The 24,302-nt window shown below is 33.0% G+C and overlaps 2 protein-coding genes and 1 non-coding gene across 4 annotated transcripts; 2 read left to right on the forward strand and 1 right to left on the reverse strand.

Moving 5' to 3' along the window:
- The first annotated feature begins 3,560 nt into the window (after positions 1-3,560).
- LOC115978946 lies at positions 3,561-6,780 on the forward strand. 2 transcript variants are annotated; one of them, XM_031100870.1, is made up of 5 exons: positions 3,561-3,731; positions 3,827-3,899; positions 5,546-5,597; positions 5,717-5,786; positions 6,450-6,780. In XM_031100870.1, the coding sequence occupies exons 1-5, from the start codon at positions 3,621-3,623 to the stop codon at positions 6,534-6,536; spliced, it is 393 nt and encodes a 130-aa protein (XP_030956730.1). In that variant the 5' UTR covers positions 3,561-3,620; the 3' UTR covers positions 6,537-6,780. The 2 variants fall into 2 exon arrangements, with proteins under 2 accessions (XP_030956730.1, XP_030956731.1); XM_031100871.1 differs by having other exon boundaries at positions 3,839-3,899.
- Positions 6,781-9,546: 2,766 nt separating this feature from the next.
- Positions 9,547-13,183, reverse strand: LOC115978944 (14-3-3-like protein GF14 iota). Its single transcript, XM_031100869.1, has 7 exons — positions 12,841-13,183; positions 11,447-11,753; positions 11,061-11,148; positions 10,837-10,946; positions 10,594-10,742; positions 10,069-10,115; positions 9,547-9,980 (listed from the first exon to the last, which is right to left on the reverse strand). Exons 1-7 carry the CDS (start codon positions 12,911-12,913, stop codon positions 9,975-9,977), a joined length of 780 nt encoding a protein of 259 aa, XP_030956729.1. The 5' UTR covers positions 12,914-13,183; the 3' UTR covers positions 9,547-9,974.
- Positions 13,184-15,232: 2,049 nt separating this feature from the next.
- Positions 15,233-15,305, forward strand: TRNAA-UGC. Its single transcript has one exon. It is a non-coding gene; the product is annotated as a tRNA-Ala (tRNA).
- Positions 15,306-24,302: the final 8,997 nt, after the last annotated feature.

Raw genomic sequence — 24,302 nt, forward strand, 5'->3', positions numbered from 1 at the left:
ATGAGGTCAATCAAAAGTCAAGTTTTTCTTCTTCTTTTTTTTCCCTGTCTTTATCTCCAAAAAAATAAAGTCCATTTTTTGTATTAACTAAAAAAAAAGTAGTACATCTTGAGTCAAAGGAGACTCAATCAAATGCATTCATCCTATTAAAAAAATGCCAATTAATTAGTAGTAATACTTTGTTTTATAAGAATTAGTAGTAATACTTTGATATAAAGTCAGAGTGTGGTGAGGTGGCAAGCTAATTGAGGAGACTTCTAAGTAATGTGTCAAATGGCATAAATTTAGACTCTTTTTTAAAATAAAAATAAAAAAAATTATTCAAACAATAAATAAAAGAGAGATAAAATCATATTGCCCAAAAGAGGGAGCGACAGGATAGGGATGGGTTTTGTTCGTTCCACCTTGTCTTGCCCAATGTTGTCCCCCAAGTCTCTCTCTCTCTCTCTCTCTCTCTCTCTCTCTCTCTCTCTCTCTCTCTCTCTCTATATATATATATATATATGTATGTATGCGTGTGTATTTATTTATTTAAAGCATATTTATATATAATTTTTTTTTGAGAATACATATATTTTTTATTTATGTATTTATATATATATATATATATATATGTATGTATATATATTTTTTTTAATACATAAACAATTTATAAATTTTTTTTAATTCCTTTGAAATGTTTCAAAATTAATCATTATACTTTTGGTTGTATAAAAAAAATGTCATTGCCATTAACTCTTTCTCAGATTTTGAGTTAAGACTTTTTAACAAAATCTCAGTAATTTTAATAGCAACAAAGAAAGGAAGAGATTTTTTAAGTAACAAAAATGAGTAAATAAAGAATTTTGAAACACAAAATAAAAGTTAACAAAAATGAGTAAATAAAGAATTTTGAAACACAAAACAAAAGTTGAGTACGAAATATATAATTAAACTCTCTCTCTCTCTCTCTCTCTCTCTCTCTCTCTCTCTCTCTCTCTCTCTCTCTCTCTCTCCTCTCTCTCTCTCTCTCTCTCTCTCTCTCTCTCTCTCTCTCTCTCTCTCTCTCTCTCTCTCTCTCCATTAGATCTTCTTTGTATTAAACTCGATAAAATGGTGACCTATATTTTAAAAACCAGACAGGACTGGCCGATTAGGCCAGTTCAATCCGAAAAAAGGCCCAAAATTGGTGAAAATCGATCAACAATCGAAAAAAACCAGTCCAAAACCGAGTTGAATTGGGAATTTGAAAAAATAAGGTTCGGCCCTCTGTTCAGTTTTTTTTTTAGGCGAAAAACACATTTTGGTCCCTACATTTTCAGCCGATTCCCGTTTTAGTCCCTAAGTTTTTTTTTTACCGCTTTTAGTCCCTATCCTGAAAAACGCTTCCGTTTTGGTCCCTGCCGTTACTCATTTAACAGAAATATCCTACGTGGCAAACGGTCCAACAATAAATGCTGACGTGTCTATTAAAATAATATTAAAAAAATATATTTACATTTTTAAAAATGCCATGTCAGCAATTTAATTTTTGAAAAAAGCCTCTAACCTAATTATTTTAAAAAAAAAGTTAGTTAAATTAATTTTTTTTCCTTTTTTTTGGAAGAACATGAAGAATGTGTTCTTCATTTTTCTTCCCCAGCTAAGCTTGCCCAGAAAATAAAAAATAAAAATTTACTTTTCTTTTCTTGTATTTTCTTAGCCAATGTAATTAAGGAATCTAATGTATTACATTTTCTTCATTTGTATCGCATTACAAATTTATTTTTAGACTACACCATTCTTGGAGACCAAATAAAAATAGAGCAAAGATTCAAATTTTAACAATCATTTCTGGTGTTCTCTTTTCAGTCAAGTTATCAAAATAGCAAAAGAGTAAGCACAAATAGAACACAGAGCATTTCCATATCAGATCTGATGCAAAACCCAAAAGATAAACTAGATCTAAATTTGAAAATTGACTGGGTTTCATCAACTCTCTCTCAAAAAACTCAGACTTCTCTCTCTAAAAACTCAAACCTCTGTCATCAAATCAGGGCTCTCTCTGCCAATCTCTCTCGATGGTGGCGATGCTGTGTTGGTGGCTTGGTCGTGGCAATGGTGGCAGGAGGGTTGTGGGTTTTGTGGCATGGGTTTTTGCTGGGTTATAGGGCGGTCCGATGGTTGAGGCGCGGTGGTGGAGTGGTCACGGGCCATGGTAGCATATGGGTTGTGGGTTGTGGGCTAGGGATCGACGTCGACGGCAAGTGGTGCGTGGCTGGGAACAGCGGCCTCTCTCTCTTCTTTCACTCTCCGATTCTCTCTCTTCTCTCTTCTCTATTTCTCTCACTCCGATTCTGTCTCTCAGATTGGGTTTTGGTTTTGGTTTTGGTTTGATTTGGAGAGGGATCTAAGTGACTCATTAAAAGCAAGCCAGTGTAGAGTAAAGCATAATCTTTTATGGAGAATAAAGGAAAAAGAGATGGTGGCTACCGTCGCCTTCAAGGTGGTTGCAGTGGAGACAAACGGCAGAGAAGAGGGTTAGATCTAGTTTATCTTTTGGGTTTTGCATCAGATCTGATATGGAAATGCTCTGTGTTCTATTTGTGCTTACTCTTTTGCTATTTTGATAACTTGACTGAAAAGAGAACACTAGAAATGATTGTTAAAATTTGAATCTTTGCTCTATTTTTATTTGGTCTCCAAGAATGGTGTAGTCTAAAAATAAATTTGTAATGCGATACAAATGAAGAAAATGTAATACATTAGATTCCTTAATTACATTGGCTAAGAAAATGCAAGAAAAGAAAAGTAAATTTTTTATTTTTTATTTTCTGGGCAAGCTTAGCTAGGGAAGAAAAATGAAGAACACGTTCTTCATGTTCTTCCAAAAAAAAGGAAAAAAAATTAATTTAACTATTTTTTTTTTTAAATAATTAGGTTAGAAATTTTTATATTATTTTTATCTGATGTGGCTTTTTTCAAAAATTAAATTGCTGACATGGCATTTTTAAAAATGCAAATATATTTTTTTAATATTATTTTAATAGACACGTCAGCATTTACTGTTAGACCATTTGCCACGTAGGATATTTTTGTTAAATGAGTAACGGCAGGGACCAAAACGGAAGCGTTTTTTAGGATAGGGACTAAAAGTGGTAAAAAAAATGCTTAGGGACTAAAACGGAAATCGACTGAAAATGTAGGGACCAAAATGTGTTTTTCGCCTTTTTAAAACCATAATGGTGACGCGTTTCCCAAAATACCCTACCCAAAGAAGGGACAGAGACAAAACACCCAACTTATCCTTATCCTTGTCCCCCTTGGGCCTTGGCATCCCTAAAAATATTGGTTTTGGATCCATTAAACAAAACCATAACATTTTCGCCTAGGCCCACTCCAACACCTCTACTAAAATTAGGGCTGGCCCAACAAAATTCCCCAATAGCAGTACCTACTAACACTTGCAGCTCTGCTCTGAATCAGACCCCAAAAACCCTAAAAAACAAAAATTGATCCCAGAAAAAGAAAAACACTGGAAACACTTTTTACAAAATTTACTGCAACAACACCACAAAATCTAAAACACAGTGCTTTTTTTTTTTTTCTCTGTTTGTGTGTGAAATACAAATAATAAAATAAAATAAAAAATTAAAAAAAAAATGAAAGAAATTGAGAGTGGAGGAGGGAAAGGAAGGGACGAAGAGCAAGACGGAATGTCCGTACACTCTCCTTGCAAAGCTCCTCCTTCCTCTGCTTCTTCTCTCCCCAAGGTATCAATTCCTTTCTCTCTCTCTCTCTCTCTCTCTCTCTCTCTCTAAATATTGTTTTTTTTTTTTTTTGGGTGATTGAATGGTGAATCTTTTAGGAGCAATCGCAGGTGGAATTGGAGCTTAGGCTGTTGGAAGCTCTCGAAATTTACCCACCTTTTAAACTACAAGGCAGGTTTATCCTATTTTTTCTTTTTTCTTTTTTAATTTTAAATTTTAACTTTATAAATTTTCTATGTTTCTTTATCTGGGTTATTTATTTATTTATGTGTGTTGGTGAATTGGTGTTGAATTTCTTATTCTGAAGAAATGAGAAAGGAAAAAAATATTTTAAGCAATATATTGCACACAAAAAAAAAAAAAGAAAAAGAAAAAGGAAGCTAATTTAGAAATTCAGTTATTTAAATTTCATATTTTTTAAAAATTTCAATTTAGTCCTTTAGCTTTAATTCTTTTGCAATCTAGTCCTTCTGTTTAATCAGCATCGTTTAGTCCACCAAATATTGAAATGAAAGGTGAGATTGGATGGGAGTAGACGGAAAGGGCTAAATTGAAAATTGATTAAAGTTAAAGGACTGGAATGAAAAAAAAAAGGTTGAAATTTGAAGGATTGAATTACAAATAGGTCAAAATTAGAGGGTGTAATTTGTAGTTTAGTGAAAAATTAAATATTTAAGTGTTTCTTTAAAAATTTTAAGAATATTATGTGAACCATCAATTATGTCCCAATGGAAAGCTGTGTCATTGAGTTTGAAACATGAAGGTTCAATTTGTGTTTTGGGGGTGTGTGTGAGTGTGAGACAGTTTTCTTGATTGCTATTTGTCTTTGGTGAGACAGTTTTCTTGAAACATTTGATATGTCATGCTTGAAGATAGTTTGAAGGGTTTAATGAACTTTGGATGAGAAATGAATGTAAGAGCATCAGCTTCTTGTTTGTGTTTTTTTTTTTTTGCCAATGAATGGTTTGGTGACAATCCAAGCAAAATCATATGGCCAATGAAATCACATGAAATAATTTAATTGGGAAATTTAAGGTATAGCACCTAAAGAACTATATCTAGCTTTGTTCTTTTGTTTCTAAGTTATAGCATCAAAGCTTTCCAGTTCAAACTATAACCAACTTGAACATTTCCATGAAGATGGTTTTGAAATGCAACATTGTTTGTATGTATGTATGTAACAATTGGCATAGAAAAAACACTGAATGAGGGGTATGTTATGATACAATTCCTCAGAGGAATGCAGAAATGAGGTTATCTGCTCTCCTTGGTTAAGTGTTGCTGTCTCCATGTATTGAAGATTTCTGTGATGTTCTACTTTAACCCAAAAAGGAATTAAGCAGATTATCAATTTATGAATTGAAGGAAGCATGGCATGTTTAAAAGCAACTTATATTATTTGATATATGACATTGAGGATTTTATATTATAGCAAAGGTTCGATCAGTGTATTTTTCTCCATACTTGGGCAGCAGTTTTTTATTTTATTAATTGACGATGATGAAATAGCAAAGAGCTGATTAATGACTCCCAATGAACTCATATATGGTCTGGTTTTGGCAGAAAATCTTGAGTATTTGTATCCATTTTTTATTTTTGTTGAATTAAATTTACAACCTGGTACATATAGAATCTGATGGCTTAGGTCAATTTAAGGGGTACTGTAATAACTTTCATATTGTCAAGAAAAAATTCCTCTATCATGTAATGCACTTGTTATTATTAAGAAAATTAAGGTACATCAACTTCCATTTGTGTTCTTACCTTATTAGTATATCTAGCAATGGATGAGCACTCAACAAATTGTTTCCATGCAGGGATACATCGTCACTTTGTCCTCTTTGGTTTGATGGAATTTCTTCGGAAAAGGTTTCTTTTGTCTCAAAAATCTCTTTTGTTCAAAACTATACCATGGTTTTGGAGCACAGATTTTTGTGAACATTCATTTTCTGGTACATGCTCTTAAAATATTTAAGTTCTTGTCACAGCTTTGATCGACCATTTTCTTCAGATGAGGTCCTGCAGTTACTGGATCGTTTCTACAACTTAGAATTGCTGGTATTTATTAATTTAAATGATACATATCTTTTTCTTCTCCCATACTGCCATCAATTGCTATGAACTCATTTTAATACACAAAAAGAAAATCAATGGACCTCTCTTTTTCGAATTCTCCTTCCCATTTTCCTTTTTCTCTTAACTTTCTAAACCCCATGTAAATTAGTAACTATTTGTCACTCAATCAAATTTTGCAGTTCAAATGTTGCAAATATTAAAATACCTAGTTGTCTACTTATCTTTTGGTTTAATAGTATTTTGGTAACCATGCTTTTATGCATTGCAATGCTTGATGACCAACGTGGTGTTCATAAAATAAAGTGTAGCTCAGGTGAAGATGTAGGCATACATAAATGAAGTGTTAGAATAATTAGATACTAGGTGAGAACATATGAAAGTAAATGTAGCTGATAGACATGCAAAGCTCTTTGTTGGAGGTTACTATCTAAGGATAAAGAGCAAGAATGAATTAGAAGAATAAATTACACACATAGATTTGGAAACATGAATTTCTTAATTGCAAATATGCAATTTTGAAATATGCTTTTGTAAATATGCATTCTAGAAAATCCCCCTCCCCCTATCTATTTGATTTTTTGTTTCAAGAGCTGATCCATTAATTTACATGTTGATCTTGCTCTTTTCTGTTCTTTTAAATTTCAGAAACCAGATGATGAAGATGTGGAACTCCTGAATCACGAGGAAGATTTTTGCTTGCCTCAAAGTTATTTCATCAAGGAAGAGTCGTAACTCACAATTTTGGTATATATACATGTTTTGTTTAAACTTGTTTGTTCAGCCTCTGATGTATGATGGCTGTATCCGTTGCACCTATTTCCTTTTTTGTCTTTTTCTTTTTTTCTTTTTTGTGGTAGATTGTACAGTGGCAGTATTGTCTGTCTCTTATCTTAATCTAACTCGTAATGGTTAGGTGCAAACTTGATGAGCAATCGATGTTGCTTTAAAATCTTCAAAAGGGTTAGCGTGTTGATATGGTTCTTGTAGTTGTCTCTTATATGGGTTTCCTCTCTGTCGAGTTGAAACTATGATTGATGCAGAGCCATCGCGAGTAGCCAAACTTTTGCAAGTGACGAGTTTTCTATTCAGATAATGATTTTCTTGTAGAAAGAGTTGAACCAGCATGTAATGAGGCAAGAGTATCTGTTCCTTGAGTCAAGTCAACTAATTCTAAACAAGTCACTGCAGACTTTGATCTTTTGTTGATGCTTTGGAAACAAAAGTTGCAGCTTAGTTTTAATAGAGGTGGGTTTAGTTTACCAATCAGTTTGACATAATGAGGGCTTAGAAACTATCATTTGGTTGGAAATCCCCTTCAATGAGTCATTTATCATTTAACTTTAGCATGAGCTGCCCAAATTATTTTGTCACCAATCCCACAAGGATCGTTATTTTCCATGTTTAAACTAATGGCAATAGTGAAGTTCACAAGATTAGTCCCTATTTTCGTGTGTGAATTGTGAAGACAGCTCCATATTCTCCATCTCATCAAGATAGGTTCCCAATTTCCTCCTCCTTTTTTGCTGAATGTTCCCAATTTCCTTCTAGTCATAAATGGGAAATTATTGTGTACTCTCGCAATATCATAAATGCGTACTTTCTCCTCTCATATAAATGGTGGGTCTCACTAATTAAATTCATGGTGGGACTCACCATTATGTGAAAGGGGGAAGTACGCATTTATAGTACTCCGAAAGTACCTAATAATTTTCCGTCATAAACAGTCATTCATTTGAAATTATGATACGAGGCTTCTTTGAAATTTTATACTCCTATTTTTGTCTTCCCTAATTCTTTTTTTTTTTTTTCTCTCTCTCTCAATTGTATTCAATTTTAAAAAGAGAAAGAAAAGCAAGAATATAAATTCCTAGACCTAATCTGGAACGTTAAAAGCTTTCATCAAGGGCTTTAACAAGGGTTTCAGTGCATTGGATGGTACACAAGCTCAACACTTGGCATTTTTTGATCACATGTGGTTCCTGTGTTGTGTCTAGTGCACTAGATTAAAGGACACAAGTCCAATCTTGAAGGTATAAACTTATCCCTTAAGCATGGAAAAAAATATTTTTGAGATAATGCAATTTCAGTGTACATGGTAACTCCATAAGAAACACTAAAGATATCTAATATATTGTTTGGAAATATATTCACCAAAGATGAAATTTAGGTACAAGTTTTTATGTGTTGTACTATGTTCCCCCAAAACTAAATGAGGATAAAATTGCCTATTATAACCTCTCTTATACCTCACAAAAGTTGTAGTTTTGTACACTAGGTATGATTACTACGTTCTCCAATTAAATTTAACCACAAAACTCTATTTTTTCCAATTAAATTTAACCACTCTAACTTTATACTGGTCAATGAACTATATAGTTGAATTTAAGTATTATTAGGAAAGAAATACTTTTGTGCTGTATTGATTAATGCAACCATGTGGTTGAATTGAATCAAGGCATTTAAGGTAAAACACCTTGGCAACTATACTTAAGTTTTATCCAAACACAAGAAAGTTACTCTCTCCGTCCCAGTTTAATTGTCCTCTATTTCATTTTGGAATGTCCCAAAATATTGTCATCTTTCTAAAAATAAAATTAATTAATTTACTAATGTTCCTATTATACCCCTACTTTATTTTTAAAACTATTTGAAAAGGAAACTAACAAATATTTAAAAAATCAATCTAATTGGAGTACCTTTTTAGTTGCCTTATTAAAAGTAACTCTTTTTAAAAAAAAAGAAAAAACTAATAAACTTATTTAAGGATAGTTTTGTAAATTTATACATTTTTATAAGGCAGACAAGACAATAAGTGATGTTTCTTTAAAAAGTTTAACTTTTCAAACATGACAAACAAATTGAGACGGAGGGAGTATTTGTTAACGTTGGTCTTGCTTGTTCCCATATAAACTCAAAGCTCTATTTCATTTTGGAATGTCCCAAAATATTGTCATCTTTCTAAAAATAAAATTAATTAATTTACTAATGTTCCTATTATACCCCAACTTTATTTTTAAAACTATTTGAAAAGGAAACTAACAAATATTTAAAAAATAAATCTAATTGGAGTACCTTTTTAGTTGCCTTATTAAAAGTAACTCTTTTTTAAAAAAATAAAATAATAATAAACTTATTTAAGGATAGTTAAACTTATACATTTTTATAAGGCAGACAAGACAATAAGTGATGTTTCTTTAAAAAGTTTAACTTTTCAAACATGACAAACAAATTGGGACGGAGGAGTATTTGTTAACGTTGGTCTTGCTTGTTCCCATATAAACTCAAAGCTCCTATCCGAGAAAGTTTCAGGGAATTCTGCCTCTAAGGAGTTGCCCCGCCTATGTTGTGTGAACTTTTATAAATACAAATAAAATGCCAGTTCCCCCCCCAAATAAAAAAAAAAGGGACCTAATATTGATGGAAAAACCATGATTATTTTTTTAGATCCCTTAATAAACAAGTAGAATCTTATGCATAAGTTGCACGTAACCAATATCTCACAATATATGACATCCACGAGTGAGTACTACTGTGTAGTCTCACATGTGAGCCATCAATTGCATAGAAGATAATTTTCTCAAGAAAACATGTTCAATATTTTGAATATAGTTCGTGTTTTGGAAAATGATGCAAATAGGAGATTAATATATAAAAATAAAGATAAGTGGGTTTATATTCAGCCATATTGAAAGTTAGATGAAAATTAAAATGTGTTCCATATGAGAAAGCTACATGTCAAATCTAGAAGCAAATTATAAATCACTCTCCAACAAACAAAAGAAATTAAGAAACCATATGTAAAGTGGTGGATCGGGTATCCGATCCAACAGTTTTCAATCTACAAAGTCTAATCCGGCATTACAACAAACCTCAAACCAACAAAAGATGTTAAAGAAAAAGGTAAAATCATCCATTGCTTAAATAACAAATCTCAGTTAATTAACATTAATCAAAATGCAAAATAATGGAAGAAAAAAGTAAATCTAAGAAATAAAAGGGGCATACAACTGATTGATCTTCTGGCTTTGGTTGGACCCAAAAAGATCAATAAAATTATAATGTCCACATTGTTCAGTCCAATTTCCCTTGTGAGAAAAGCTGAAGAAAACACTTTCACAAAGCACTCTGATATCCAACTGCTATTTTGCAGGGGTCTCTCAGGTAGCCCCATCAGTGCTGCAGAATAGTTTAAGCTAGATTTTTTAGTAATAGCAAAGGTAATCATTATTTAATTAAAGTAAAGAGAAATCATGCAATCACTAACCTCGGCTTCGGCAGGTTTGGACTCATCTCCTTTGAAGTTGTCTTCACCTGCATGACAGCACTTATGTTTGAGTATCCACTTTCAGAAATATGTTTCCGGTAAACATTTAAGCTAAAATTAAACGTATACTTCAGTTTTCTATCAAACGGGGAGTATTAGCCTAAAGTGCTTTAAAAAATTTTCCAAACAGGAAGGTTTAGAAGGAGATGTATTCTGTTCCCTCTTACTAACAAGAAAGTGTCTCATGCATCGAATATATGAATCCTACATCTCACAACGTGTGGGTCCATTGTGACGGGATGGGAGACCTACACACTATCAGAGGGAGGATATATATATCCTATGCAAGAGACAATTATTGTTACCAACGCCAGGGGACAAATAGAGTGACCAATCAAGTAGACACCACACAAAGTGTACACTTTCTGTGCAGCAATCACCTAAAGTTTTTAGCTAATAGATCATCATTTTAAAACAATTCAATAAACTAAACCATCTGACATCTATCCACTGGGTCCATAATACCTCCATCTTCAGGCAAATCAGAGGTCCAGAGAGTGAGGTTGTCTCTCAACAACTGCATTATCAGGGTGCTGTCCTTGTATGACTCCTCACTCAAGGTGTCCAGCTCTGCAATTGCCTCATCAAAAGCTTGTTTAGCCAAATGGCAGGCCCTGAAAGTTCCAGTAACAATGTTAAATCAAGACAGACTAGCATGAATATGATTCAAAATTCCTAAGCATGATAACAAGGGAAATAGCTCAATACCTCTCAGGTGAGTTCATTATCTCATAGTAGAAGACAGAAAAATTGAGAGCAAGGCCAAGACGGATTGGGTGGGTTGATGGAAGATCTGTGTTTGCAGTGGCCGAAGCAGCCTAACAAAGAGATGGCAGGAAGGCACATCAAGTAATGTCAAAAATAAAGAATGATACATGAACATGCATTGTTTGAATATTGGTGGATATGCAAGATATATCAAATAAACATGCCTCGTATCCCTTCAATGACTGCTCAGCTGCCTCTTTCCTGTCCTGTTCAGTCTTAAACTCAGCAAGATACCGATAATAGTCACCTTTCCTGAAGTCAAGCATAACACATCAAACCAAAGAAGTATAATATTTCCCAAAGTAATAAGTATAATCAAAACATAAATATGCATAAATAGATATACGGGAAGCAGAAAAAGTAAATTATAATCATATCCAAGCATAATTATTCTCTTTTATCCTTTGGAATATATTCAATATAAAAACATCAGATATACATATAACTATATTCAATAAAAGTAATCAATTGCATGGACTGCTACAGGAGTTGCTTTGATCACATAAGCAGCAAAATGATGGGATCTACCCTAAATGAGTACATGACTCACATTTTGTAGTAAAAAACCGTGGCCTCTCCCGAAGAGGATGAGGGGATCAGGTGCTTGTCAATGATACTAAGAATGTCATTGCAAATCTTGCAGAGTTCCTCCTCAACCTTCTGGCGGTAACCCTTAATAAGTCTAACATTGTTGTCATTTCCCTTAGACTCCTCCTTCTGCTCAATTGAAGACATAATGCGCCAAGAAGCTCTCCTAGCACCAATGACATTTTTGTATCCCACAGAGAGGAGGTTCCTCTCCTCCACAGTCAGCTCAAGATCAAGTCTTGCAACCTTTTTCATACACTCGACCATTTCTGGGTCATCAATCAAATACAAGATTTTAGATAGAAATAACTTCCATAATATAACTGAAAAATAGTTTCTGAAATACATTTTATATAAAAATGTCCTTTTTAATTGAATACACATAGCTTTTTTCACATGTTCTTTTTTATAAGTACAGTGATGTACACAGTACTCAATCTTGCAATGTACCGATAATCCAAAACTCAAAGGCAAACATACTATCCAAACAAAAGCTATTCACTTATTAAGACCCAAAAAAAACCTTTTGGCATATGACTGCTTAATGGATGAAGAAAACATTGAAACAAGTGGGTTCCTAAAATGCCTTCATATGCTTAAAAATGGGTTTCCTTTCTTTAGAAGGAAAAAAAAAAATGCTCTTTTCATCTCTTTTTCACCTAAAATAAACTTTTTTGCTCATAAAATTCGGTTCAAATTAGACTTTTCAGCTTTCAAATTTAAAAAGTTTCAATTTCGTCCCTAAAAAATCTAAAAGGTACCAATCTTATAACATGGCCTGACACAAATCTAACAGAAAAATAGACGCGACAACGAAATTGATACCTTTTTTTATTTGTTTCAAAGACAAAAATGGAAACTTTTTAAATTTTAGGAACAAAAATGAAATCGAACTCATTCCAAATTAAACAGATCAAAAGTACATTTCAATAAATTTCTTCATTCCATTTCAAATAAATACATGGATACAACACAAAAAGGTTTACCGCGCGAAAAACTTATTTTCCTAGTATCTTCCATTTATTTACTTCTTCAACAACAACGAAGCCCAAGTCCCAAAATTTTACAGACAACTATGAATCCTCAACAGACTAATCAAAATTTTACATACATTACAAATTTCTCTTAAGATTTATTTACACAAAAACCAAATATAATAACAAATCCAAATCTAACAACATTATTAATGCCAGCTATGAATCCAATAAATCATGTTACAACAACAACATTAATGAACATTTCAAATTGAATCTCAGATCAACACAACAAATCATACATTAATTAATGTAAACAACAAACATTCAAACATCAAACATCAACAAATCCTTAAAACAAACAAAAAGATCCGGACAAAACCTTCGTAACGCTCGGCTTGTTCGGCGAGTTTGGCCAAGTAAACCTGGGTCTCTCTCTCCTTCTCCGTCGACATTTTTTTTTTTTTTTTCACACAAAAAAAAAATAGCAAAAATTGAAAAAACTAAAAAGAAAAAATGAGAGAAAGAAAACCCAAAAACAAAAAAGTGAGATGAGAATGTCAGATGCGAAGAGAATGGAGAAGGGTTTATATATAGAGGAAAGAGGAAGGGCTGTTAAAGATCGAGGCCAGGGAAGACTAGATCTGGACCGTTGGTTGAGTGCTGTGGGATTTGAAAATAATGAACTCCCCCCGCGCGATTCGTGAGTTTTTTTTTTTTTTTTTTGGGTTTTGTTGGGTGTGTTCATTTTGGGGGACTCAACCAACTTTTGGCCCGTTTGGTATATGTGTTTAAAAGCTGAAAATTGTTATTTGAAAATATTTGTAGAAATACGTGTGGGTGAAAAAGTGCGTTGAAATACGTGAAATGCTGTTTAAAAACTGAAAATGGTTGTTTAAAATTACAAACCAAACACCCCCTTTGTTTTTCTTCCTCCTTTGTTTTTCTTGGAGCACAACAATTTCGTAACAAATTTTAAGTGGCGTATTGTTATTGGCTGTTACGGGTGAGTAGAGACATAATTTAAGTTGTAGATTCAAGTTAGAATCGATAATAATTTACCCATTTATGATTTGTTGTGAATATAATACTTCCCTTTATTTTTTGAGTTGAATTTGTTCAATCCCTACTGTTGGAAGGGTTTTTTGGGTAACACGGATTTAAAATTTGTTTTATTTTTCTAAAAATGTTTTTTGTGTTTAATATAAGTGAAGGTGGGAATTTGAACTCATGTTCTGTCGATGAAAAAACCAAGCTCTTGCAAAATTAGTTCAAAGTATCTAATTTTTCGGGAATTTTTATTTATGAAATATTAATGTTGAGATACTATTGAACAGCTATTGGTATTTCGTTTTGGATTAGTTGTTCATTGCAATCGTTTTGATTCACCATCTAGTAAAAGACTGTAAAATGTCTTAACAAATTTATGCTAGGAATTTTACTTAAGTTACGAGACTTTTTGACCATTTTTTGTTCTCGTTGAGAAAAGGAAAATATTCAATGTCATGATACGCGTGTATAAGTTTTGATTCGCCTTTTAGTAAAAGACTGTAAAATATCTTAACAAATTTATGCTAGAAATTTTACTTAAATTACAAAGCTTTTTGACCATTTTTTGTTCTCGTTGAAAAGGAAAACATTCAATGTCATGATATGCGTATATAAGTTTAGTTTGATGACAAGTTTGGATAGATGTCAGTAAACAGTGGTGTATAATGGACATTAATTAATCATATATTTGAGTCTCTTGTGATTAATTTTAATTTTTAGGAGGCATAACTCATTATAGACATGTCACTGGGATACCTACAAAAATAAAGATTTGGCTTGGGGGCATTGGTACGGCAAGATGATGAACCAATGGTTAGATGGCCAATCTTATCAACAACCAAAAAAAAAAAAAAAGGTTAGATGTCCAACATGTTAGTTGGATAATTAAAAACAAAGATTCAATTGGGTGGCATTGACCAAATCACTTTGATGCCTATGTCAGTGATGATCTCGCCAAGAATTAGCTTTAGGAGGTCTTATGCACTAATATTTTCATGCACTATACTTTTCTTAGCCTTGGGGATCTTGGATTTATAGGCTCATTAGAGATGCACATTCTTTGATTGTAGCCCCATCTCAATCGTGGCCTTAATGGTTTTGTTGCTATTGCTGTTATAAGCATGATTGGTGAGGTTGCCGTGCTCATCCCAAGAGCTTGGGCCATGATGCTTTAGCTATAGGATTGAGCCTATAGTCATATGTTTGGACCTCTTGTCCATGAAGTCCCAAGCCTTTTTTTTTTTTTTGGGTGATATGACATGTTGCTTTAGTCTCATGTTGTCATGAATTGCTTTGACTATCCTCCATATGACCATATATGATATATATCAAATTGCATTGTTTTTGCAACCTGTTATGTTTCTCAATATGTTTTTATCAATTAAAATTTAAAACATTCATTTTAAACAATTGATTCATCTAATGGTATACACAAAACTATGAGTGATTCCATTTACACCTCTTCTGCTACATTTCTACAAGATACTAGTTGCCTTGCTAAGTAGGGATCAATAGCATTAGCATCCTTCATTAATTAAACCCAATATTGCTCCCTCCTACAAAATGCAATCATACTTACATTTTGCAATAAAATTTCATGAATCGATCTGCAATGTTCACCAATGGATATGATTCCCTTATTGTAGTTTCTATAAACAGTTAAGAAAATAGAGTAGTATTGTTAAAACAAATATATAATGAATATCTCCTGCTCAATCACAAATGGGGATGTAGCTCAAATGGTAGAGCGCTCGCTTTGCATGCGAGAGGTACAGGGTTCGATCCCCTGCATCTCCAAATTCCTTTGAACATTATTTTTTTAGTTAAGTTTGAATCAACTTTTGATTCTGTTCAACATATTTTTTTAGTGCTTTTCTCTCACTGTTACCCTGTTACCAAGTTTAGATCAAGTTCTGATTGTTTCTCTTCTCTCACTGTTATCGTGTTTCCAAGTTTTGATTGAAGGAATTCGATGCAGTTGACAATCTAAAGCTGACCCTTTTCAAGACTTATCAGTGTGATGACTTATGAGGCTATCAAAAGATTACACCAGAGAAAATGAATGATTGGGTCTCTCAAGTTTCAACTAGAGCCTCGTGATCAAAAAGGATGTGATGTGTAATACGACTAGATGATTGCACAAAAGCCAAAAGACTAATCTATGCAGAGTTTTAAGGAATGCACAAGAGAGGGTGCATGTCAATTCTGAGTATTAGAATTTAGACGTTGAAATCGCTACAATGGTCTTGCTAGCAAGAGAAACCAAGATTAACTTCTAAGCATGTGCCATGGAATAATGAAGCTCTTTGAGGTAGAAAAGGGCAAGTAAACGGACCCGGATGTTTAGAAAGATTGATGGACATGATCAACATCTTGTTATTGCGAAGATGTGGAGAGGGAAGGGTTTAAAGACCAAAAGGTAAATTTTGACACCGGTCTTGTGTTTGAATTATTTGGTTTAGAGAGGAAAGTTAGCCGAAGTAGAAAGCATGATTATTTGTGAGAAAAAGTGATGAGGTAAACTTAATTTTGTTATATAAATCATACTGTTATTTTGTAGATAGATAAAATTTTAGCAACCCTAATATAATTATTCTTTATCATTAGGTCAAGACATGAATAAATTTTTTGTGCAAGCCAGATTTAAATATTAAATTTTTTATTTGATGACAAAAAATTTTACTAATTAAATTAAGCGGAACCCATAAATCCAAACCAATTTTAAACCTATTGGACTAAAAAATGTAATCCCAAAATCACCCTAAACTCATAAATTTTTTGAAATCCTTACTATTAGGGTTAAGTTGGATCAGAAACCCACAATATTTGATATTTTCATTTATACACTTTAAGAATCTCTAATTTTGCTGTTCAAAACAATAGTAATACACCATTTTTTCCTATCTTATTACAATAAATGACAAAAGAGGATTCAAACTCAAGTAGTATTACTATTACTAACGTAGGTCTTTTTATAAGAAGAATTAGTAGTATTGTTGACATATAAAACTTAATTAATTACTTTTTCTTTCTTTTCCTTTTAAAGTAATTAAAGAAAATGAAACAAGTTCTCCTCAATGTTTTGAATTCTGTTTTGTTCCATTCTGATAGGAACGACTAGAATATTTTGTACCAGATATAAAACTAGTACTTGGAACCTCTTTATTTCACCTTGGCACAAATTCTAATGCATTTTTGTTATTTCAGTGAATTTCAATCCAAATGTGGATTTCAGACGAAATGGTTATACACTATGATTATTATTATTATTATTATTATTATATAATACTATAAATTAATATAGAAATTTCATTTCAATCGATAAACCAAAATTGTCACTAAAACGGAACTTTGGTTTTCCAAAAAACATTAAAAAAAAAAAAAAAACGCATGAAATGGATGGGCCTTAACAAGCCCAAATACTCTCAGCCCAGACCAAATACTCCAACCCATATTCATCTATGGCTGATAGAGAGAGACTCCTTCGTTATAGAGAGAAATATGTAGTGGGTCAAGCCCATTTAATGTGGTAGATGCCCTTGAATGAAGACTCCTATTCCAAACAGAAATTGGAAATACTATTGGATTAGACATGTGGTGCCGCATGAAAGTGTGGCGACACTCGACAGACTTCGTTATAGAAGCAAGCAGTGGTGCCGCATAAGGAGAGAGCTACGTGAAAAAAGAGAAACAAGAAGAGAAGAAAGTTATAGAGGAGAAAAATAGTGTGTGCGTGAGTCTATAACCGCGAGACATTCACAAGAAGATTTATTATTATTATAAACTATGGTGAACATGATAATAGGTTACAGGTTCGACCCCAATGACGAGGAGCTAGCCACTTAACCCAGTCAAAGACTGTGATTTGTATGGTAAGAAAGAACCTTGGGAATGTTTTCTGCAGGAGATCCTGTTGTTAAACAACTCTATTTCTTCACAAAGCTTAAAACTTATGACAATGGCACCTGCTTCGACCGAAGAGTAGGATCAGGTTCATGGAGCAAGGATAAATTCTGCAAGACTTCATTAAAAGGGATTGAGAAAAGTAGATTTCGCTATGAAAGCAACGACAACTCGCCATCTAAACAAAATGGTAACTGGATTTTGTATGAGTACAAAGACTTGAACCCTCCAAATCAAGATGTGAGTATAGTTAGTTTTTGCTTTTCTTTTTTTTCAATTCCTAAAATTTAATATTGGTTTTAGTGTATGAAGCACTAACACTTCATTTAGCGATGAACTCATGTTAATTATACCGGTGTGCTACTCATATCTACCGGCCCAAAGCATATGGCTGTTTCTTACCCAAAGTGTTAGTGTCCGTGCTTCATAGATTCTAGTTTTGTCTAATTTATATATATATATATATAAAACCGAAATTTTTGACTTTTTATTAACCTTTTCAGAGCTTGCCACATCATTATTAACCTCTCCTCTCTAGAGCTGGCCACATCATTATCGAAAGTATTTTTATAAAACAAAATTATTTAACTTCTTTTAATTAATAATATCAACTTCAACCTGAGGAGGACTGATTTTGGACATCAATAGCCAAAACCCAAACTTAACAAGGAATGAAACTTTATCTCTCTAACAAGTCAAACTTAAACTCAAACTCAAACGTTGATAATTTGTCTTCAAATTACATATATCTTTTTCTCTTTATACACTCCTCTCTCCTTTTCTCTCTCTTACTCTCTTTTGAAAGCCTTCTTCTCTCTAGGCTGCCTCATGATACCTCTTCAAGAACAAACCATCCTAGATCAATGGGGAGGTCCCTCTCCAATTTCCACACATCCAAGTGAGTGTTGACCTAAAATTTCCCTGTTCAATTTCTGATAGTGGTTATTGTTGTTATATTATTGCAATTTTAATGTGGTTTCCTTCCCTTTGTAAATTTGGATTTTTTTTTTTTTTTTTTTAATAAGGTTTCTATGTAGGCACTAATTTGTGAGCCTTTGATTTACGGATAAATTCCAAATTCGAAAGGGAGTTTTGGATAATAATTTTTATTGAGTTCCATTAAGGATTTCAAGGGTATTTGAAAGTTTAGCAAAAACTAAGAAATACTTATGATTTTTTTTTTATGATTCATTTATGGTGGGTTTGTGCATTGACATTAGATTTTGGGAATTTCTCTACAAATTTAAATAGCTCTAATAGTGCATACCCCAATATTTTTATTATAAAAAAAAATAAAAAATAAAAAAACCGAGTAGAGGTATGAGCTCTTCTTTTGTTATTTTTTTCTCATCTACTTTGTTTTATATATATATATATATATATATATAATGATTTTTCATGTATTTTTAAAAAAGTGATTTTCGTACATGAATCACCAAACCCTACGCCTATAACTGTATTGCTTTAGACCCGTTAAAATTTAGAACTTATTGCTTTATGGGTTCATGTACTTTTTTCTTTTTCTTATATTTCTCTTTTAAATAGTCATATATTTTTTGAATTGTTTTTATAGGGACCAGGGGCCCAAAAATATATATTGGACCTTGGGCCTTATCCAAGGAGGTTCAGTGGTCCGAGGACAGATCAACAGTAAGGAAGATCCAAGACTTTGAACTTCATGGGCAAACTATGACTATGAAAGGTAGGGAAAGTATGCTGAGTAGTAGTATCTCCTCAGCTAATAAAGTGAAGATCAGAAAGTGTGTTCTGTCGTCTAAGGTGACATTTCAAGAAATTCTATTGATAAGGATACGTTTTGTGAATGTATAAGACAAATGGGAGTTGGGAAATATTTAAGGGAAAACTGTTACCACCGCATTAAATGTTCTGCAGCTAACTTTCTTACTGCATTAATGTGGAGAAGACCCCTGAACAGTACTGCTTTGGCTATCCCAATTCACAAAGGATCTGAGAGGGTGTCTGATGGGACAAGCACTCAAGTAGTGACTTTGATGATCAACAAGTGGAGGGCCAAGATTGTCTAAAGAGAACTATATAATGTAAAAGACCCTCCATGGAATGGGGATCGTGAAATTGAAGAAAGAAACACTGTAGCCATTAACACTATATTTATAACCAATTTCAAACAATATATACATGAATTGATCTTCTCGGATTATGTCGAGGACGATTTTCTTGAGATAAAACCTGTCCATTTTTACTTTACTATCATCTGGACTCATTATAATTGCTACCCAACTTATTATAACCTAGTTTTCCAACCCACTCTCTACAAACTTATTGTGCTGGGCTTATTGGACCTAGATCCACTTACTTTTTAGGCTTAGGATCCAAACTGTGTCCTTATAGTTTCAATAACTTATTCTTTAATTATATATCTTTTTTTAGCATTTTGGAAGTTTTAACATCTGAATTTGTGTTAATTTTTGCAATATTGGAACATGTTTAGCAGATTTCAAAAACTCTACCATGTATTATTCTTTTTAAAGTAATTAATTTTTCTTTTATATTTCTCTATTGTGTAATCATATACATTTTTTTTTCCTTCAAAAATTTATAGGAAGTAAATCTTATGATTCTTTAATATTTTTTTGCCTTTCAAAAGTTTTAACATCTGAATTATTCTTTTGATGGTAACACATCTTTCTTTTATATTTCTCTGTTGTGTAGTCACACACACACACACACACACACACACACATATATATATTATCTATAATTTGTAGGATTTGTGATAGGCCAAAAACTTATTGACCCCTTGTGATGAATTAATTGATTAATTAGCCAAGTTTATTAATTAATCAGATTAATATGCAATATACATGGTAGCATAAAAAAAAGTCACCAATTAAACTAAGTATGTAGCGGAAATTAAATTGACACGGTGATTTGTTTATGAATAAGGAAAATCTACACGGCAAAAATCTCATCGGGTAATTTTAAAGTTATCACTTCTAAGAATCCACTATTATTAAAATAAGCGATTACAAGTAAAGGAATCTCAGTATCTTATACAAACTTATAGTTGAACCCTTACCCCAATACCCAATTAAACTTGTTCTGTAGTGACAATCTCTCTTTGTAATGCACAGCTCCCAGTACGTGACTAATCAATTGCGCAGATTCCAGTACGTGACTTCAATCACCAACTAGAGAAGGTTGTTGGCTACAAAGTTTTTCTGTTCATCACTCAATGAAGATCATAAAGTTTCTTGGTTACAAAACCCAATGGTGTACAAAACACAGCAGCTTCTTGAAGAACTAGGACAAACTAGGTTTCTGGTCACACTTCTTTACTCTTGTGAAATGTGCTCTTGTGTAATTGTGCATAACCTTTTACAACCCTTAAAATAATCCTTATATATGTTTAGGGTTGTGAGAAAAGAAAGCGCAAACACATATCCACGAATTGGATGAAAAACAGAACAGAAAATTGGAAATTCATAAACCTCGATAGATACCCTATCTATTGAGCTGCTGTTGAGCCACAGGCTGAAACAGCTCTTCAAGGCTCGATAGACGCTGTACGGTACCGAGATCCCAAGACCCATATGGGCCCTGGGCTCAGGCCCAATGGAATGGCCCCATCGCCCTCAGCCCTTCTTGAAACTGTCTTCATAAAGAACGAGTTTTGGGCCTCGGATCCTGAGCTGTGCTCGGCATAAAACTTCCCAAACAATCATATAAACCCTGTCCGGGCAAGTCATGGGATGCTCAGAGAACATCATTACTGAGCAAATTCGCTAGAGCTGGAACCAAGTTCCAAGACCATAATTGTTACATCCCACTCTCACCTAAACACCCACTTAAAACAGATAATATTAGACTTTCAATTGCACTAGTGATGGCAGTAATCATGATCTCCCCACTAACCTAAGCTATAAATAGCAGAAGTTGGGGAAGATGAAGAGGTTCAGAAAAAAGAGAGAAAACAGTCATTTAGAGAGGGGAGGAACATTACTTTGAGTCTCTGTGCCGAGAACGACCTAAAGTAAGAAATCTTGAAGCCCACTTTACAAATAAATTGTGAGCCCAAGTGAGGTTGAGCCCAACACTCTTGTTTTAGGCTTGCACAGATGCTATCTGTTGAGCTTTAATGAATAGCACTTTTTCACACTTGAATCTTGGACAAACCTGCATGGCTTTAACACTTGAACTTGAAACCTTATTTCTTGAAGTATTAAACGCATCCTAAATCTACCCAATTACAAGTAAAGTGCGTTTTGTCAAAAAATTAGCCAATTACATAAAATAATGACATATGTTCCTAACATGTATAACATATATGTCCTAACAGTTTGAATCTTTTGATTCCTTTCAATAGTTATAGCTATGGATTATTCTTTTGAATGTAATTCATCTTTCTTTTATATTTTTCTATTATTTAGTTATATATATTTTCTTTTGTTTCAATCATTTCTAAGCAATGAATCATCTGATTTTTTTAATATTTTTTTAGTCTTTCAGAAATTTTAATATCTTAATTTTTGAGTTATTTTTTTGTAGTATCTAAAACTATCTTATAAATTTTTTGTAAGACATTGCACGTTTAGGTAATAACTTTTTCATCAAATTGTAACACAAATTGAAGTCATACAAGAGCAAATCAGCAGTGGTATAGTTTCTTAGTCAATTTAAGATTTTATAAATATATTTTAGTCTACCTCACAAATAAGTAGATTCCCGTGCATAGTACGGGTTAATAACTAGTTTGATATCTATTTTGTAACTCCAACTCTTAATTGTGTTAATGTTATCAAGATTAATGAATAAAGAAAAGATTGTGCCTAATTTTATAATTTTTAGTTTGGTACATTTCTCACATTAATTTTTAGTTTTGTCTAATTTTTCATATCATTAAATGTTATTATTTTCGTTTTGTTTTTTAAAATTTGAAATCAAGGTCATTTAACTATTAGTTGCGTAAATTTTGTGGCTCAATTATCAAGATTAAGTCCATTTGACTATTATTGAATTTTATATTACTTACTAGAAAAAGATTAAGTCAAACAAGTATGTTCTTGTTAATTAAGTCAAAAAACATTTAATATAAAGATTAGGCGAAACTACACTATTGGTCCCTGAAGTTTACCTTGTGTGCGCAATTGGTCCCTCAAGTTTGAAGCGAGCACAATTAGTCCCTTAAATTTTAAAACTGAGTTGTATTGGTCCTTTTACTAACTGCGGTTAATGGTGTTACTTATGTGGCTAACGAAACAATGACTTGACTTTTTTTTTTTTAATTATGTGTCATGTTTTTAATTAAAATTTTTTTTAAAAAAATAGTTTTTAGATGAAATTGAAAAATCATATCAACTAGATTAAAAACAAATATGATATTTGTTTAACAAAAAAACAGTCTCTCTCTAAAAACTGTGTGTTTGTGAAAGACTCTTTGATATCCAAATCAACAATGGAATCTACCAGCTACCGTCACCGATGGTCACCGTCGAGCGACCGATTTCTGACTGTGTTCTCTTTCTCTCCACCGTCGTCCATCGACGTAGGCGGTGGATACGAGCTCAACGAAGCTGAAGTGTTTTGGACCAATGACTTCACGGATGACGATCACTACGATCACGATCATCCTCGTTTAGCTAACAAGTTACAGAAATCAATGAGCTCGAGAATCCTCACGACGTTGTCGGAAACCGATAACCGATCCCGAAATTTCCGAGACAGACCGGTTCTGTGCCGGAAGCCATCAATCTCCGCAATTCCAGCCATCCCGAGGCCATTGGGGAGAGAGCTCTCTTAAGCTCTAAACTACAACAGGAAGTTCCAGAACGAGCAGAACGAGAACCCATAGCTTCACCAGCAGTCGGCTCCGATGAAGGTTCTGGTGCTGTCGAAGGCGATGGCAGGGAAGAATCGGAACGGGATGATTGCCGATGACGTGGCGGCGGATGATTTGGATGAGGACGAGATGTTGCCGCCGCACGAGATTGTGCGAGGACGATTTGGACAAGACCGAGATGTTACAAATTAAACAAAATCTGATATTAAAAACAAATCATGTTTTTAATTAATTTAATGAAGTGGCATGTTTTATTCCAAAAAAAAAAAAAAATGAAGTGGCATGTTTTTAATTTTTTTTTTAAAAAGTTACTGTATTGTTCCGTTAGTTATATAAGTAGCACCATTAACAGTAGTTAGTAAAATGACCAATACAACTTAGTTTTAAAATTTAAGGGACTAATTGTGCTCGCTTCAAACTTGAAGGACCAATTGCACACACATGGTAAATTTCAGGGACCAATAGTGTAGTTTCGCCTTAACAAAGTAGATATTTCATTTTGTCCATACTTTTTTTTTTTTTTTTTTTGAGAAACATTTTGTCCATACTTAATTGTATCAATTTTGTCCCTAAACTATTAATTATCCCAATTTCATCCCAAAACTTTTAAAAATGGAAGAACTTTAATTGTGTCAAACTTGTGAATATATACATTTCATTTGTGTCAATTTCATCAAAACTTTTAAAATCAGATATATATATGTTATTATATATTAAATATTTTTACGATGCAGCTAACAGAAAAATATGGTTTTAAGAACTCTATGTCTATGATGCAGTACTAACCAAGGATTTCTCAATCCAACTTTTGCTGACTTGATTATCTCTAATTGACATATTTAATTACAGTCCAACAAATATGTTCTTTGTCGATTGTCATTTAGTGGAAAAAAGGAGGAATAACCATTGAAGATCTCTTGATGAGATGGTCGATATGAATGACATTGGTGAACATCCTAATCTAAAAAATGACTGAAATACCCCATAAACCAAAAAATTACCAAAATATGCCCCTAAAACCAAGAAAATTACCAAAATACCCTCCAAATCTTAAAAATTGGCCAAAACACCCC

The sequence above is a fragment of the Quercus lobata genome, chromosome 3 (genome assembly GCF_001633185.2).
Source record: "Quercus lobata isolate SW786 chromosome 3, ValleyOak3.0 Primary Assembly, whole genome shotgun sequence".
Lineage (NCBI taxonomy): Eukaryota > Viridiplantae > Streptophyta > Magnoliopsida > Fagales > Fagaceae > Quercus > Quercus lobata.